The sequence below is a fragment of the Trachemys scripta genome, chromosome 1, assembly GCF_013100865.1.
Source record: "Trachemys scripta elegans isolate TJP31775 chromosome 1, CAS_Tse_1.0, whole genome shotgun sequence".
NCBI classification, from domain to species: Eukaryota; Metazoa; Chordata; order Testudines; family Emydidae; genus Trachemys; species Trachemys scripta.
The window spans coordinates 95,069,481-95,088,195 of record NC_048298.1 but is presented as its reverse complement, the minus strand read 5'-3'; the positions used below and the strand labels follow the sequence as shown (position 1 = coordinate 95,088,195).

General features: G+C 45.8%; 1 protein-coding gene across 1 annotated transcript in view; it reads right to left on the bottom strand.

Moving 5' to 3' along the window:
• SYN3 (synapsin III) overlaps positions 1-18,715 on the bottom strand; it is a 280,859-nt gene that overhangs the window by 24,744 nt on the left and 237,400 nt on the right. Inside the window, exon 7 of the mRNA XM_034777964.1 lies at positions 7,417-7,479. Coding sequence (XP_034633855.1) covers positions 7,417-7,479 — 63 coding nt within the window. The remainder of the gene's footprint in view (positions 1-7,416; positions 7,480-18,715) is intronic.

Genomic DNA, 18,715 nt, shown 5'->3' with positions numbered 1-18,715 from the left:
TCCCAAATATACTGCTGTGTTCCTTGAGCTGCATGAAACATTCTTCAATTGACTGTATTGCACAATCTAGCACCTGGTTAAAAAATTCAACTTTGAATTGTTGTTTGGGGTCTCTTATGGGATTATCCTGTGCCTTGTAATCAAAATGTCTTCTTCTTTGGTGACTCTAATATTCTTGAAGGGGTGGGAAAATAGCTTCAGTGTGAAGTTCCTCTGCCAACTTCTGTGCACTCTTCAGAACGTTTTGAAATCCCTCATCTGGCTGGTAAGACTGTAGGTATGACTTTGCTTTGTCCAGTTGTTCCATTGCTCCAGATATATCAAGGTAAACATCTTGGAGTCTCTTGATTACAACATTTATTTCAAACAGTATGTCATGCCACAACACTAAGCCACACAGAAATTTGAAGTTATGTATGTTTCTGGTGATTCCATTTCCCTCTGCCACTGTTCTCCCATGAACAGTTCCTGTCATAGCATTATCCTCCATAATGGCAACTATGGCATCATCTATCTTCCCAATTTGGTGTTTGATAGGCTTTATCGCCTCCACTCGACTTTCCCATCGTGTGGCACTCAGTGGTTTCAGTGTCAGAGAGGATGTTCCCAGATGTTGCTTCAAAATTTGCCATCCATGAGTTGATGCAGAGAAAAATACATAGATGTTTTGAATTACATTAAAAAATTCAGCAGCCTCACTAGAAGCTGATGCTGCATCACTGACCACCAGGTTCAATGAATGAGAACTGCATGGGACAAAAAAAGCTCGAGGGTTTAACTCTCGGATCTGTGTCTGCGCTCCTCTGTTCTTTCCTCTCATGTTGGCCCCATTATCGTAGCCCTGACCTCTCATGCCAGCTAACGCAATTCCTGTATCTTCCAGCTTTTTAAGAAGCACATTTGTCATACCAGCTCCTGTAGTATCATCAATGTCAATAAATTCTAGAAAATGCTCTCTGACAGTCACCATTGCGGGGACATTTTGTTGTTACAAAACGCACCATTGAAGTCATTTGTTCCGTATGGCTGATGTCAGGTGTGCAGTTCAGAATAACAGAGTAATATCTTTCTGACTTCAGATCTGCCACAATCTTCTGTTTGACTTTTGTTGCCAGTAACTGTATGATCTCATTTTGAATTGTTTTTCCAAGGTAGTGGTGTGTGTACATTTCTTGGGTGGTGACTCTTCTTAGATGCTCCTGGAGTACAGCATCAAACTCAGTCATCAGCTCCACAATTTTAAGGAAGTTTCCATTGTTTGGCACATGCAGCTGATCTGAAGTGCCACACAGTGCTAGGTTTTGGGTAGCAAGCATTCTCACAATGGCAATGAGCCTTTTCAGAACATTTTGCCAGTAAAGAGACTCTGATGCAATCTTCTCTTGATGCTGATCATCTATGGTGGCCTTTAACCTTAGTCTCATCTCAAGCTCTTTCCACCTATGGAATGCTCTCTGGTGATTTGCTGCCTTCTCATGGCATGCCAGATTTCTAGCCAGATTTTTCCAGTCCTTTGTTCCTGTAGAACCCAGTGTGGCTGGAACATTAGACTGGAAGAGTTTGTAACAAAAACAGTATGCAGCATTCTGGGGTTTTGAGTACGTAAGCCATGGCCTCTCCACTGTGTCACCACTGGGGATTTCACGCCAGTAATGTGTTGGATGGAAACTTCTGTTTTCACTGTCTTTGGGGAACATGAAGTTTTTCTCTTGCTGTAGCCCATGAAGTATAAGGAAGTCCCTCAGGCTACTGCTCAAGTGGGTCCACAGTCCTGGATCATCTAAACTTAAGGAACTAAACTCAGCAGCAGCTATTTCTTGCGCCTCCACCACACTCTTCTCTGATCTACACTTTTCTTCAGAAATGTGCACGGAGATGGAGATATGGATGCTGCAGTAGCTGCCAGGTCACCTGCACTCTGACTAACTGGAAGATCAGGCATCTCCTCACCACTCACATCCTCACTGGGGCCGGAAGGCTCACCATGAACATTTGTGTCTATGTATCTCAGGAGAGCTCCTTCCTGCTTAGATAGAAAAGCTTCCTTTGCTTTCTTTCTTTTTCTGCATGCTGCCCCAGAGGGGCGTTTTCTTCTTTCACTCATGACTGCTGTTCTGTGCCAGCTATAGTGGCTCTCAACACTCAATTGAAGGGGACAAATAAGCAGGCTGGTAGCAGGGCCTGAGTGAGGGAAGATATCAGCGTCCTAAGGGCCTAATTGGCTCCTACTACTTCAGTTGACTGCCTCTTCTCCTCAAGTGGGTTCAGGGAAGCAGCAGGAAACAGGAAGCGCCCTGAGAAGCTGGTGTTAATCAGTCCAGGCTCCTGGGGGTGCTAGAGAGGTACATAAGAGGCTCCTCCTCCTCTCTCTCCCTGCAGCTCCTGCTGCTTTCTGTTATTCCTTCTCACCTTTTCTCCTGCCTGCCTGTTATGTCTCTTGTGCCCTCCTTCCACCATCTCTGTGCATTTAGAGCAGAGAGAATACATATGCACTGGCAGCAGACACAATTTTCTACACTCTGGGTCCTAGTGGCATCCCCCCACAGTCTGGCATCTGAGGTGGCCACCTCAGTTCGCCTCATGATAAGGCCAGCCCTGAAAGGAGTACATTGGAAGTAGCTTAGTTAAACTGCATTAAACCCCTAGGTGGATACTCTCATTCAGAATTAAAGTGGCCTTAATTCAGTTAATTCACTTCCACAGTGAACTGGAGAAAAAGACCCTGTGCCATCCTGGAACCCAGACCTCTCTTCTAAGGGTATATCTACACTGCAATGAGATACCCACAACTGGCCTGTGCCATTTGATTGGAGCTTGCAGGGCTTGGGCTAAGGAGCAGTTTAATTGTAGTGTATCCTTGCAGGGTCCCAGAGCCTGAACTCCAGCCTGAGCCCAAATGTCTACACCACAATTAAACACCCCCTTAGCCCAAGTCAGCAAGCCTGGGCCAGTCGTGGGTTTTTAATTGCAGTGTAGACATACCCTGTGATGCTACATCCCATCTATCAACAGAGAAATGTTAATATAACCTTCCTGTAAGGCAGGATTTCAAATTATCTTGGGAGCCTAAAAAATAAGCACTGTGTATTTCAGTCACTGTTTGGACACCCAACCACTTTATGGCATCAAAGAGTCAGAACACATGGTCCTGGCAACGAGGGGCATTGACAGGAAATTCTGGTCTCCCCAGCTCCGATTTCTAGGTGTAGTGTTCCATTACTCCCATTTCCATGCTTATATTTCCTAAGTGTTCACAGACTCTAGAGTCTCAGGGTCATCACATCCTTTTTTGTCTCCAATCTGATCACTGCAGACACCCAGTCATATTCCTCTTCCACTTTCACTAGTCATGTGGCCACACAAGCAAAGAATCTGTCAGCCAGGTACATAATTATTATAGTTGTCCTTTACAGAGAGCAACAGAGGGTCCTGTGGCACTCTATAAACAGAGGGTCCTTTTGTGCCACAGGACCCTCTGTTGCTTTTTACAGATTCAGACTAACACGGCTACCCCTCTGATACTTTATAGAGAGAAGAGTGCATTAGCTTTCTCTCTGTATGTGACCCAATCTTTACTCTGTTCCACACTTTAAACCCACTTTCTATTATAGATGGGTTGATGAGGCAGTTATCTGTGTCCATATTGGGTTCAGACACAAGGTATCAGTTCAAGGTTGAATTGGGTAGGATTTGAGTTTGATGGCACTCAAATGTGCTGCAATGGGCTTATAATAAACAGACAGACAGATATGATAAAAATCTTATGAGCTGTTCTCATGAGATTTCCACCCCAAATGGTGGAAGTCACACAGCATCAACAGAGTTTGTGATCTTTCCTCCATCTCAAACGGCAAACATCTCACAAGCTTACTTGTTCTTAAAAGGTTTGTGCCATATTGCAATTGACTCACAAAAATGGCTATTCTCACAAAGTTTGCTCAGACTCCTTCTCGCTCCACAAATCCCCCACCACTCCTCAGACACCAGTGGATTTAACCCTCACATTAAATTTGGAACTGTCTTGCACATTGCTGGGGTCACCTCATAATAAATAATAATAATAGATAAAATTATTCTGAATTTTCCCTTCACAGCTTCCCTCACAGCACCTCTAGTTAAAGGCCAGCCTTAGCTACAGGTTTCAGCAGTCCCAAATCCAGGCTGTGTGTGCTGGATCAGACACAGCTCTCCATGTCTAGCAAAAGGTATCAGACCCATGTTCAAAAACTGGGATACTCCTGCTATTTTCAAGGTGGGTGGTATCTCCTGACTCATGAGTCAGAGAGACTGCAATGACTGGACTGTGCTGTTACATGTTAAATCATTATTTGTCCCCCATTTAGGAAAATATTTGTCCCTTGACAAACCAAGGTGACTTTTGCTGTTTTTGCTTCCTCTTTAATACACTGGATTTTCAAAGCTCTCATTTTTAGAACATTCTATTTCCAGTCCCAGGAGAGACAAGGTGACGAGTCAACCTTCCTGATAAAAGCCCCCTGGTATTTTTACATTACATAGTGGCTCTGTTTAGTTTGTGCTATATTTAAACAAAAAAAGAAATCCCTCTGTTCCAGTGAGAGAAAAATAACTCTGACCACATTATTATGAACAACAAGTTTTTCTTCTGCGATGCAATAAATTCATCTGAGCTGGGATCAGTATTGGGAAGATGTTTTCATAATTACAGGTTGGTGTGGATCTGAAGTGGCTCTTAAACTGGCCTAATTAGAGAGGTCTAAAAATAAAATCAGAGTAGCTATATAGAAAGTTGCTCTTATATATATATATGAATGAATGTCTCATAAATATGTGCTGTTTCTCCAGTGTATAGTGTGACAAAGTTCCTCCTCTATCTTGGTGGGTCCTGCACTTATTGGTGGATTTTCTTGCCTCAGAGATTCACCATGTGGGTTGGGGAACAGCCCAGAGACCTTCCCCTCTGGTAGAACCCACAGTCCAGGTCAATTGGGAGGTTTGGGGGGAACCCGGGCCCGCCCTCTACTCCGGGTTCCAGCCCACGCCCCTGTGGACTGCAGCTGTCTATAGTGCCTCCTGTAACAGCTGCATGACAGCTACAACTCCCTGGGCTACTTCCCCATGGCCTCCTCCAAACACCTTCCTTACTCTCACCACAGGACCTTCCTCCTGGTGTCTGATAACACTTGTGCTCCTCAGTCCTCCAGCAACATACCCTCTTGCTCTCAGCTTCTTGCACCTCTTGCTCCCAGCTCCTCACACTCACACCGCAAACTGAAGTGAGCTCCTTTTAAAACCCAGGTGCCCTGGGCTGTATTACCATAACTTGAAAGGACAACTTTTTGGTCAAAGCCTTTGCCATTTAAACATGCTAGAGTTCTATTTTCTCTTCACCTTCTCTCTTCCTTTTTTTTTTTTTTTTTTTTTTTTTCTGAGACTTAAATAAGGCTGATTAAATTAATTTGAATTTCCCTTCAGGCTGCTTCTAGCTGGAGAAGGGCCTCAAACAAAACCCAAGGTTCAAATACCCCAGAACTTGGGTGGTTCTCAAAATCAGTTGCAAGGGATCCCTAAGTTCATAATGGGCTAACCTAAATCTTGGGCTCTGAACAGCCCCATAGCTTTGGGATGTTTCATATCACCCCACCTCTCCATTCGTAACTAATTTTTATGTAACTCCCTGTGCTACTGCATGTGCTTTTGCCCTGATGTGTTATTTGGCAAACCTCTTCTATTATAACCAGCAGTGGCACAAAAATCTCAGTAAAGAATAAGGAGAAAACAAAGATCTGAGGTCTGATACAGATGAGACACGCTCAACTTCCTGCTGAGACTACAGTGGTCATTTGAGACACGCCATCCATGTGAACTCACAGGGCAACTTCTAAATGATTCTTCAACCATCTCAACTGCCAGTTTGGGTTTCTTTCAGCATAAGTGCGACACATTTATGACCCACATTACAGATGTGATAGAACAGCAATGAGGGAAGACTGGGGTGCGGTTCACCTGAGATACCCACTCTGCTCAAGGGAGCTGGAAACCTTTGCTTAGGTGAAAAGTAGTATGTATAACTGTCTTCTGGGTTGTTCTGATTGGATTTCCCTGGCCAAATAGCTCACAAGTGCACATTCAGTGATTCCACCTACAGCTAGTGCTAGGCTGGTTATTGCATTACAGTATGGTACAGCTTAACAGCGGTGTTGGTTTAAAATACAAAAACTAATTTCATTTAGTTTTCCTATTTATTTAAATACTTGTTCTTTGATGCCCAAGACCACTCTAGCAGTTGCTTGGGACTGTAGTCAGCTTCTTCTTTGGCAACCACAGATGGAGCACACAAACCACTGGAACATTATAAGGAGTTTCTATATGAAGGACAGGAACCTAGAGAATAATTTTGTTTCCAGGTCCCAGGCCTACAGGCTGTACTAAACCTGGGTCTTGCATAGATTTCTGTTTAGGCAAAAAAAAAAAAAAAAAGTGATACTTAGGGGGGAAAGGCCATTTTTTTTCTAGTGGAAAACTTAAGCTAGGATATTTCTCATGATTCTTCTTCAGTTTTTATTGGGATCCAAAGAAAAACCAGGAGAGATGGTAACTCCCCCAAATAGGAACAAACCATATTCTGGACACAAATAGGATGCCTTGATATAATGATATATGTGACGGGTGTGACTATGGAAGATACAACATGCAATGTAAGTGTGTTTGACTAAAAGGGTTGCTGCCACCCTCCCCTCCCAAAGAACAGAGGTTGCTAATTCACTAAAAGATCCCAGGGAGCCTGGGAAAAACAAACAGGTTCTTTTGGGCAGGGAAGAGTTTTTCAGGATTCCTCTCTTGGCAGGCAACTAGGCAGTCTGCCTTCCTCCTTTGTAAGGGCCAGCCAAACTGTCCTGGTTCCTTCTAGTGGGGAAAGAAAATAACTGAAGGGCTTCCATTTGATAGAGTCAAATAATAATAACAGGGTCAAGAAGATCAGTGCTGCTTCTCCCTCTTTTGCAAGGAGACAATGGGAGATTGTGAGCTCCCAGGCTAAGGGCACTTTGCAGGTGCTCAATAAAGAATATTTCTCTTTTCAGAAAGCACAAAAATGACCAGCCTGATGGCTTCAGGCCAACTGACTCAGACACCTCTCTAAGCAGCACATACACCACCCCAACCCATAGCAGTCTCCAACCCAAAACCCCATGTGCGCACACCCTATATATGCCTGCCTCTTAATGAGCCACAGCTGAAGGTCCTTTCCTCCCACACTGGTGGTTAATGCAGCTTGGACTAGCTGTGGCAGAAACTCTATAACTTAACCCCTTCCCTACCCAGCGGTTGCAGGGTACATACCCCTGTCACAGTGAGGGTGCACAATATATATCTGTAAGTTTACATGTCTATATACAGAGATGTAAAATGGGGGAGTTGTGTCAGGCTTTTCCTTACCTTCCCCATTCCAGCATGAGCATGTCCCAGCTTGACCACGACAGGGAAATTTGGGGTTGTGAGCTGAAAGACAGAAGAAAGAATCCCATTAGTATCTCTGTGGCAGTTCTTAGCACCCAGCTACCTTCTTGCTGGGAAGCTGAGTTACCATTTCATGGTCAAAAAAGGATGGTCTTGTGGGAAAACAGTGAACAGTATTTTTTTCAGAGGTCTCCAAATGATTCTGATACGGAGGCTAAGAAGAGTTCCTCAGAGTCAACCCCCCCCAAAAGCAGCAACTTCAAACACTCCACCTGCACTTCTTCCGGTTCGGGCTTTTCTCAGTCTCTCTCCTTGATTTTGGTCCCTTACNAGTTCCTCAGGATCCCCCCCCCCCCCCCCCCCAAGCAGCAACTTCAAACACTCCATCTGCACTTCTTCCGGTTCGGGCTTTTCTCAGTCTCTCTCCTTGATTTTGGTCCCTTACTTTTTCTGTCACTGTCCCCGTTCCCTCCCTATATATTCAACCTGCACCTGCAGTTTTCACTGGGGGAACACAGCGTTTCAAAGGTGACATGAGAATCTGAGTTATTTTCACAAACCCCTTCCCAACTCCCAACAGTTCTCATTCCCCATCTGCTTCCCCTTTCCCTTGGCAGTGGTGGTGATGTGTGTGTAGGGGGGAAAGAGGGGAGGAAATGGATGGCAACTTTTGGGTCAAACTCACAAAGACAATCCACTAGTACAACTCTCTTGCTGTGTCTTCCATGGGCAGGTATCATAGGCTGGGAGAGGCTGAGCCTCCCTAAACAGCCAGGCGTGGCCTGCCCAGGCTCCGCCCCCGGGGCCCGTCCTGCTTCCCTCTCTGCGGCTCTTGTCGTCCCCCATGCCGTGGCTCAGCGCTCCGGGGCTGGGGACACTGGGGCTGCGCTGCCTACCCGTCCAGCACTCCGGGGCCAGGGCAGCCTGGGGTGGGGGGGCCAGTGGCCTCCAGTGGGGGAGGCTCTGGGCTCCTGCAGGGGGTAGAGGGAGTGGAAGGGGCGGGGCCTCAGGCAGAAGGGGTAGGGCTGGGGGCTAGCCTTCCCGAGCTGGCGGTTTACATGCCGCCCATGGTGTCTTGTCTCACTCTCTCTCCTCCAAATTCACAATATCATATAATGGGGGGCGGGAGGGAGAGAGGGGAGGGAAAGGGGGAATAAAAGAATGGGCAAGGGCAGGGATTAAATAATATAATACAAAAACTCACATTGTGTCCCTTCTGTCTCACTGCCTCTTGTCTGTGTGTGGAGCCTGCCAGCTGATCCAGGTAGACACACCGTTACGGGGCTACACTGACTTCATCAGGGCTCCCGCCAAGGCGTAAGCATCCCTCAGTAGGGCTCCATGCAGGTGTAGGTGTGCACCCACACAGATCAGCTGACAAGATCGGGGCCTTAAAACGTGTAGTCTTTTGGGCCTGTCTTCTTACATGATTGTGAAGGGCCTAAGATATGTTCCATATATGACACTATAACACCGAACCTTGTTTCATGTTGCTCTGCCTGAAGTTTGTGGACATCACACTTAAACCCCACACCATTGGGTGCTTTCTTGCATCTCTCTGTGATACCATCATCCTGCACTTTATCATGTACTAGTGCATTTAAGTCATCTGAATGCCACCATTGCCATACGCTACACTGTATATTTATTGTACATTTGCCCAATTTAACAGGATTTAGAGAATTTTGTCTTTATTTAAATGCATGAAGCATGAGCTGGATTCATTAAACAGTTACCCTGAAGATTTGATGGTGGCAGTGAGTTGAAGTTGAACAGATAAATGGCTTTCCTATTTGCTTAAGTTGGAAAATAGAGAAATAAATTGTTCTTGTGCTAATTACCAATTGTCTATATGGACAGAAAGCTGCTATGCCCTAAATATAGAATTGGGTGTTGTCTTCATCTGTGACATTGTGTGGTGAGTGGCTGAGGATAGTTTCTGTGTCAAGGAAGGATCAGTGGTGATAATGGAGTACCACTGAAGTCACTTGGAGTTGTAAGTACTCAGCATTTCACAGGACCAAGCCCGTTAAAGCAACAAGAGCCTGTAATCACTCTGTATTGTATATATGGGCCAGATCATCAAGTGGTGTAAACTGGCCAGGCTCTGCTGAAGTCAGTGGAGTTATGCCCATTTACACGAGATAGGGATCTGGTCCTGATCCCAAAATCTCCTCCACATATCTAGATAGAAGTCAAGCAAACTGGCCACATAGGCAGACAGATTGATTAAAGGGGTAGAGAAAGTATAACACCGGTAGCTATAAGGTTTGCCCATTTACACCCCTTCTCGGGTTCCGGTTTTTAAATTAACATTCAAAATAAAGTTCTCAAGTTCCCCCTCAAGTCCCTCCATTTACTCTCTTATCAGGCCACTCCCAGGCCTTTCCTGCTTGTAGTCTCACTTGTCTGTAGTCTCACTTCCAAGTTCCAGATTTCTCTGCTGGAGCCTACATACTCTCACCAGCCCCTACACTCCACTCTGGTCTCTGCAGTATCCTGCTGCTCTTTACAGGAGAATCAGCTGATCCCTGCCCAGGCGTGCCTCCTTAGTAACTAGAGTTGGCTGGCCACAGGTCTCAAGCCATGAATGGACAAGACATTTTGTTACATCCTCCTACCCCACTTAGACCCTTGCCCACCACAGGGCAAGTTCTACCCAGCTCTCCTTTCATCTAATTACTTTCAGAGAGAAACTGCTCTCTCTCCCACACTGTCTCCATCTTCGCTGTCTGGAGAGGAATCCCATCTCTTTTGTCCACCGGCATTTTGATTGGTCACTCAAAGCCCTGCTTATCTGTGGCTAGCTTGTCCCTTTCTATCAGGCCAGCTGCCTGGCTTCTTCCAAAGTTGCCAATTCCTTTCAATACCTCTCCTTTGAGGAAAGCAAACTGTTAATGGCCTCTCCCAATGCATCACAGTCATGCCCTGTTCACAACCAGAAGCCTTGTCTTGCCACCCCTTAGGCATTTCCACACCCTGGTCATGCATCTCCAGAACTGAGTCTCTCTCTGACTTAATATCCTTTATCCTAGCCTGCAACAGCTCTATTTTCATGGAATCATAGTTTAAGGCCAGAATGGACCATCAGATCATCCAGTTTGATCCCCTGTACATCACAGGCCACCAACGCCACCCAGCAGCTGCACACCAAACCCAACAACCAAAATAAGACCGAAATATTACAGCCCACAGGAGACTAGATTAATATGTGCCAGCGGCAGAGCTGTGCACCGGCAGGACCACGGTGCACCAATGCCCGAGGCCCCTGCAATGGCAGAGAACTGATTAAGTGAGATATAGATAATCCTGGCAAGTGATACACACCCCTCTCGCACGCTCTGGGGTGCAATCCAGACCAGTAAGGGGTTGTGTCACTGCCTGTATAACTTCCTCAAAATGCTCTGCTGCTGTAGTACCCTTTGTTCGGACGCTCCCAGCCCGCACACAAGCCTGCACTGAATGTCTGTGTGTTACGCAGCTCTGACTCAGCAATTCTGATTCCAGCAGCCTGCTTGTGACACCCCAGCCACACTCTGGTTACACCTGGCAAGATGACCCCAAACTCCCTGTCCCAATTTTTCCCCAAGCCGTGTGCTCCTCAATGTTCAGCCCTGTCCTGGACCATTCAGAGAGATATTAAGGTTTGTTTGTTCCTTTAAAGATCCAATACCCAACAGCTTGCCACATTAACTGGAGTTAACATTCACTTTAAATCCAACACAGCATGGGGTTGGTTTAGATTAAAAGTAAGACAAGTTTATTAACAAAGGAGATAGGATTTTAAGTGAGTTCCAGCATAAAGGATAGAGTTAGAAACGGTTACAAGCAAATAACATTCTCTAGAGAGGCTAAAACTTAATAAAACAAGCTACAGCCTTTGTTCCAGGTCATTTCCGTACCAATCTACCTTCCAGCAAGTTGGGCTGCCCACCCTCTAGTCAGGATCGTGTACAAAGTCCTAAATTCCATTGTCTTCTTAGGTGAAAAATAACTTGGAGTTTTCTGCCCCTTTCTTTGCAGTCCAGTGAACCTTTGAAATGGATTGTTCTGACCGTTCCCCCACTCCCTGCCCCCAACCATAGTAAAGTTCATTCAAGCTGTGTGGAAGGTGACATGGAGTCTGGTGAAAGAAATTCTGTGCTGGTTTCTTTCCCCACAGGTGTTCGCTAACATGCAAATTGATCTGTTTCCTGCAATTTCCTCCCCCTGTTGTTTTGATGGTCCTGTTTATCTTCTATGTAATTTGTATTCCCACCGTCTCTTAATGTACCTTGGAAATACCTTCCATGTGCCAGAACCACATTCCTTTGTCTAGGGTGGAGTAACTTTAGCCCTGCCTGGCAGACACACTTTGATAACATAATTTCCAATATGTTTGTAATTTTGAATTTGTGCCCCCTACATACACCAAGAAAGAAAATTAATGATCAGTATGTTATTAGCTTTCTATGGCTATCTGACATGACCCTTTTTAGATACAGGTTCTGACATCAGTGAGTCGAGGCACTGGGGCACAGGCCAGCTGGAATTCACTACCAGATATCAGTGAGCCCTTGCCCTACTGCATTGGGATGCTATTAGGGTCTCACCCCCACAAACTGCAGATGAAGGGAACACCCCTCTTCCCAAAGGTCACTCACTGCCAATCTGACCTGGGGGCAAGCTCCTTCCTGACCGCGCATCGAACAATCACTTAGACCCTAAACACATGAGCAAGAACTAGTCAGCCAAGACCTGAGAGACAGGCTACTCGGTGCCACAGCAGAGCCCTGACCCGCCCCACCCAACCTCTCATCTCCAGCCATGGCCATCCCTGATGCTTCAGGAGAAGATTAAAAATCCGCTCCAGAATACATTGGTGGGTGGGGGAAATCCCTTACTGAACTCCTGCACTGTCCTGTATTATAGAGGTAGGGACAGATGTGGCCCCCAAGGTATTTCTGTCCTCCTCACCATCTCTGCAGTTTACTGGTCATCCCTTCTGACCCTTCCTTCACTTTCCTACACTGGGAAAGGGCCCGTCTTTCCTCCTTTTTCAGTTTGGGCCCCTGGAGCTGATCTGGTTCTGCTAACAGCCCGTACAGTACTCCCGGTGGTAATCCACAGGTCTGGGGCCTGTTTCACTGGGACTGCCTGGTTTTCCCTGTCTCATAGAACCCATCTTTCTCTTCCCCTTTTACCACATGTTCTCCTGCTCCACACCTGAAACACCTCGTGGGGTGTGTGTGTGTGTCTTCTTCTCCCTTGCCCTAGTTGGACATGTCTTATGTGCCACTTAGGGGGATGCTCCCAACTTGGTCTGTTGCTCCTCTTCTTTTCCTTTTACATTTTACAATTTTTAAAGGGGCAGCCCCTCTTGATGTGCCCCACCTCTCAACACGAAACATTTGGACAGGCCCTTCCACTCCTAGACCACCCTTGGAGTGTCTCTTCCTTGAGCACACTCCGAGTGCTCCCACTGCCACCTGGGGCACTCTACTCTTTTGTGTCCTGGCTTCCCACATCTCAAACACAGCAGGATCTTCCTCACCTGCTGGTAACAGTGATCTCCCTTCTGTGGCTGCTGTGTCATGAGCTGCACTGCCTGGGTTGCCTGCTGACTCTGCAGGAGCTGCAGAAGGAATGCTTGAATCCCACCACTGCTGCTCAGGCAGAAGACACACCACATCCTCTATTTTCTCTCCTTTTTGACCACCAAAATGCTCTCCTTGTTGGAAGGAAGGTCTTGGATCCTGCCAGCTATGCCAGTGTCATAGGGTGGCTGATTCCCGCATGCCCTCTTGTGGCCTCAGGGCAGTCCTACAAGCAGCCCCTGCCTCAGTTTCCCCTTTCAAGGGACTTGTTCAATAATGCACAAATCTTTCAGGTTCTGGTTTATTAAATTAACAGCATTCAAAGTAAAGTTCTCAAGCCCATCCATTTACCCTCTTATCAGGTCACTCCCAGGCCTTTCCTGCCTGTAGCCTCAGTTCCCACTTCCAGGTACCTATGCTGGGGCCAACCCGCTACCAGCAGCCTCTGTATTCTACTCTGGTCTCCCTGAGCCAGGGCCGCACAGAGGTTTTGGGGAGCCTAGGGCAAAATCTGAAATGGAGGCCCCCACCCTTCCAAAAAAATTACCATGGAGATGAAAGAGTTTAAAAAGAGGGGAGGGGATGGAAGGTCAGAAGGGCCCAGGCCTGTGGGGTTACAGCCCTCCTCAAGGGGATGGAGGGCTCTGCCTTGTGTGTGGCCAGGGGGCTGCTTCCAGTCCCGCCTCTCCCTGTGCTGTAGCCCCACTGCCCATGGGAGTGGTATCCTAGACTCCTGGCCCAGCACTTACCTCCAGGCTCTCAGACTGGCAAGGCACCTTAGGCCTGACGCAGCATGATGGAGGGGCGGCCAAGCCAAACCTGAGTGGTGCTGCAAACCGATGGGCCCACTTGCAACATCACTAACTCAAATTTGGCCACAACACCAGTCTGTCCTTTTGGGGGCCCTCTCAAAAGGAGGTGCCAGGGTAAACTGCCTCTCTCCCTCACCACATCTGGGTGGCCCTGCCCTGAACATCCTTCTCTCCACCTCCTTTTGCTCTTTAGAGGGGAATCAGCTGATCCCTGCTCAGGTATGTCTCCTTAGTAACTAGGCTTGGCTGGCCCCAGGCAAGCTACCTGTTACAAGGATTTTGCACCTACTAATAGCATTTTGGGACATAATGGATGTTGTGGTACTTGTGTGCAAATGACTGTGCATGTAAAATTACGTGTGCAAAATCAGAGGCTGGATAAAGCCCCCTTTGAAAATACATGGCTGTAAACTATGACCCCCCCACCCACTAGCTACCACTGGGATTTTGAATGTAGCCATTAAATACAGAAATATTCTTAGCATTGATTATTAATTAGACTCTAACAGTGTTCTCGGCCCTGAGACAGACACCGTTATCAGAGATCTTCCCTTGGAGGCCTTGCCTTGAATAAAACAGAAGGACAGTGTAAACCAGGAGCGCCAAGGGAGGGAATTATCTTAGGGCTTGTCTACATGGGATGTTACTGTGTGGCCAGTCAGAGTGTGAATCTACAGTGCACTCACTTGCCATGCTGTAACACCCTGTGTGGACACTATTACAGCACCCCAAGGGTCCCAGAGTGCACTTTACTACTTGTAAAGTGTAATAGGTCAAATCGCACCTTAGGAATTTTGATGCAATGTAGCAGTATCTGCATGGGACATTACTGCACAGTAAGCTAGTTCACTGTATAGTCACACCCTGGCTTGTCATGCAATAACATCCCATGCCAACAGGCCCTTAGATGAAGCCTGAGCTCCCCCTTAGTATAACATTTGCCTTGTTTTACTCAGTGGTGAGCTTCAAGGAAGAAGTTGGTCCATGGGAGGGATGGAGGAAAGGATGACAGACTGGGAGTTGGAAGAGTACCCCATGGATAGGGGCAGGTTGGTGGGAGGAAACGAACAAAGGGCATTAGGACCGCTTACAAACTACCACACAACATACACAATTACATTCCAATCACTACTATATTGCACAGTGAACTTTGTAGCAACATGACGGATGATTTGAAGAAGGCTCTGGGGAACAGGGATGGTAAACAGAAAAGTTATAGCTCTTGGGGGTATATTCTTAGAGGTGTAGCACAGAATCTCACCTCTGCTTAGCAGGAACTGGTCTGGTGTTACCCATTCACTTCTCAGACTACATCGGCCACCAGTCATTGGTGGAGGGGGGTGGAGTTCAGTAACTACCGCCAGAGGATGGATTTGAACTGGTAACTCAGAAGTGAAAGGTTCCATAGGTGGGATTTTCAAAAGCAACTAAGTGACTTAGGAGCACACTTTCCATTAACTTTCCATGCCTCTCACCTCTAAGATGCCAGTTCAAATCCATCCCATGTGTCATTACCAGTCCTCTTGCTATTTGCCATTGTTATTTTATAATTATGTGTATTACAGTTGTGTCTGGAATCCTCAGTCAGAATTGAGGCCCCATTGTGCTTGGAGCTGTACAATTTCTGTTCTCTCCTTGAAGGAAGATTAAGTTCTAATGCTTTATTTCAAAAGACAAGGTCTCAGTTTATTTAGTTGTCTTTGCCTGGGTGATAGGGATATCTTCTCTGTGTGGGAAAATAACAGATGTTAATCATATGCTTAAAAGTCAAAAGATCCTGATATTTGTGGAATGTGAAGTGTGCAGCATTTTTCCTGTGCAAATTCAGAGGGGAACCAACAGGAGGAGCAAGGGAGTAGATAAAAGCTTTGGGTTTCCCATAGAATACAACGAGCTGATTCAATCCAGACATGAAAGAAATCATTTTGTGATGCAGTGCCATGACATATACAGTGCAATCTTTTTTCTGTCTGAACTAAGTTCAGGATTTACTGCAGCCTGCAAGCTGACTTTGCCAAATGCGGGGTAGACATGTGAAAGTCGGGACTGTCCAGTGGAATGTGGAATGGGTGGTGGGTGTGTGCCTGACTTTAACTTTTTAGCTCATGAGCTCTATGCAGAATTGTTGACTCAGTGGACAATACCACGTTCCTCTTTATTATTTCTACAGCTCCACAGATGTGCCTGGTGATTTACAGATGAATACAGAGAGAGGTCCCTGCCCCCTCTGAAGCTGACAGTCTAGATGTAGCAGAGAAAGAGATGACAAGTAAAAAGGAGAGGATATGGGAAGGAGGAGGGTGGCAACAGCTAAATATATGCTTTGTTACAGACAAACCCATATTGTTACGGGTTCTTTTAAAGTGTGTGTGTGTGTGTGTGTGTGTGTGTGTGAGAGAGAGAGAGAGAGAGAGAGAGAGAGAGAGAGTATATTATAATCATAATATATGCAATCCCATGCTCTGAGTGTCCCTAAGTCTCCAACTGCAAGAAGCTTGGACTGGATAACTAGGGATGGATCACTTGACATTGTTCATTCCCTCTGAGGCATCTGGCACTGGCTACTGTCAGAAGACAGGATACTGGGCTAGATGGACTATTGGTCTGACCCAGTATGGCCATTCTTATATTTTTAATAAGATGGAACAAAGTCTATTAGGCAGGAGGCATGGTAAATGAGGGTTGGTGTCTGGAAACCCAAATGAAATAAGTCTTATGGAAGAATGAGAGTCTGCATGGCTCACCAGATGGGGAAGGATATTCTAGGTATAGGAGACATCATGAGAAAAGGTTCTGAATTGCATATGGGAGAAGGATAGATGGATCAAGACTACAGTGCATAAAATGTGAGCTGGAGCAGTAGGGAAAGATGAGAGATGATGAGATAAAGCAGGAACAAAACTGTGCAGAATCCTGAAAGTGAAGACATGGAATTTGAATGTGATGTGCCATGAGCTAAGGAGGTGCGGTGATGTGGTTGGAACAGTGGGCAAGGAAGGTGACTTTGGCTGCTGGCTGTTGGATAGTCTGCACAGGAGTGATGTGTGATTTAGGAGGCCACAGAGAAGTAAGCTAAAGCAGTTGAGGCAAAAGATTACTGGGACATAGACCAGAGTTTTAGCAGAAGAGATGGAGAAGAGGGAACACATTTTTAAGAAGTTATCAAGGAAGAACAGGGAAGCTGTTAGCAACTTCTAGGATTTGAGAGGGAAAGACATGAGAGAAATTGGAGGACACCATGGTTGCAAGTCTGGGTAACTGTCAGGGTAGTAGAAGTATCAACAGTGTCTAGGAAGAGAGAAGGTGAGATTCAAGGATATAATAAGGAACTCCATTTTTCCCATTTCATTTAGAGTTGGAGCTGGGACATGCAGGAGGAAATGTAGGAGAGACACATGCAGATATAGGATGAAGAGAGGAGTAACAGGCCAGAGGTAAGTGGTAATTAAGGTAGGTGATGGCTTAAGGCAGGAGTAGACAATTATTTTTTGTCAAGGTTCAAATTTCTTGGTCAAGGTATAGTCAAGGTCCAGACACCAGAGAAAACAATAAAAAAAACCCAAAAATGATAATAAGTAAATAAATAGATTTTGGGGTGCATTCAAAAGCATCTGGTGGTCAACATTTGGTCCGTGGCCCCCTATTGACTACCCCCACTTAAGGCAATACAGAGTTCAGGATAGGTAAAAATCTGATCTGTGCTATCGGTTATTCCTCCATTACATTTAAAAAAACCCAAATGGCCATATAAGGTAAGTCCCACATCCTGGAATCAAACTAACCACAGACCAATGTGCTATGGTTGTAATATGTGCTGTGGTTAGAACGTCCCATCCAAGTGGGTTGAAAGGGTTAAGGACAGAGCACAGATTTTTGTATTAACTCAGACATGCCTAACTTTTGTCATTAATCCCACATTTAATGTGACTTTAATTTCCTTTCTTGGTGCTCCAGGAGGATGCCGTTCAGGGTCACTCTGGTGTGCTGAGCATTTGGGAACACAGGCATGCAAGCATTTTAAGTTCTCTTCATTTCGCTGGGGTTTCAAGCGTGAGAGAATTGTAAAAACAAATCCAGGCAAACAGATGCACAGCAAAGAAATGGATTCAGTGGGGGCTATCCATATGCGACGGATAGTTTTGGCCAATAAATCCCTAGCACCACCTGTCCAAATATGGGAAAGACTTTTAAAGGGCACATTGAGTGCATAGAAATGTTTCATTTCTTAAAGTATGGAGTTCACTTTGTAGGGCTTGTGTTCTCCAAGTGTGTTTGCCTTTAAGGACACCTCTAGGTATTTCCCCTCTTTCTGAGGACAGTGAGCCCTCCAGAGTGTGTTTAATTTTCTTTTTTTTTGCTGGGTGCCGTAGTGAGACAAAGGGAAGCTGGATTTTTCCCCTCTCTCTGACATTGTTTGGGTTTCTTTCTGCCCTATTTTAATTCACAAATTAGAGTACTCTGTGACGGGTTCAGTCTCAGAGACTCCCTTAGGACTGTCATCTGATGTGCTGAGACTACCTCTGAGCCCATTTTCTCTGCCAGTTTGGGATTCCAGAACCCTGCCTTGCCGAGCCAGACACACCAGTCTGCTCCAACACTGACCCAGGGTCTGAACCACGTGCCCCAAAGCTGCAGACTTAACTGAAAACAGCTTAAGAAGTGCTCCTGTCTCTAGCACCCAGACACCCAGCTCCCAATGGGATCCAAACCCCAAATAAATCTATTTTACTCTGTATAAAGCTTATACAGGGTAAACTCATAAATCGTCCACCTTCTATAACACTGATAGATATGCACAGCTGTTTGCTCCCTCAGGTATTATTAATTGACCCCCAGAGTAAGTAATTAAGCAAAAGTGATTTTATTAAGTATAAAAAGTAGGATTTAAGT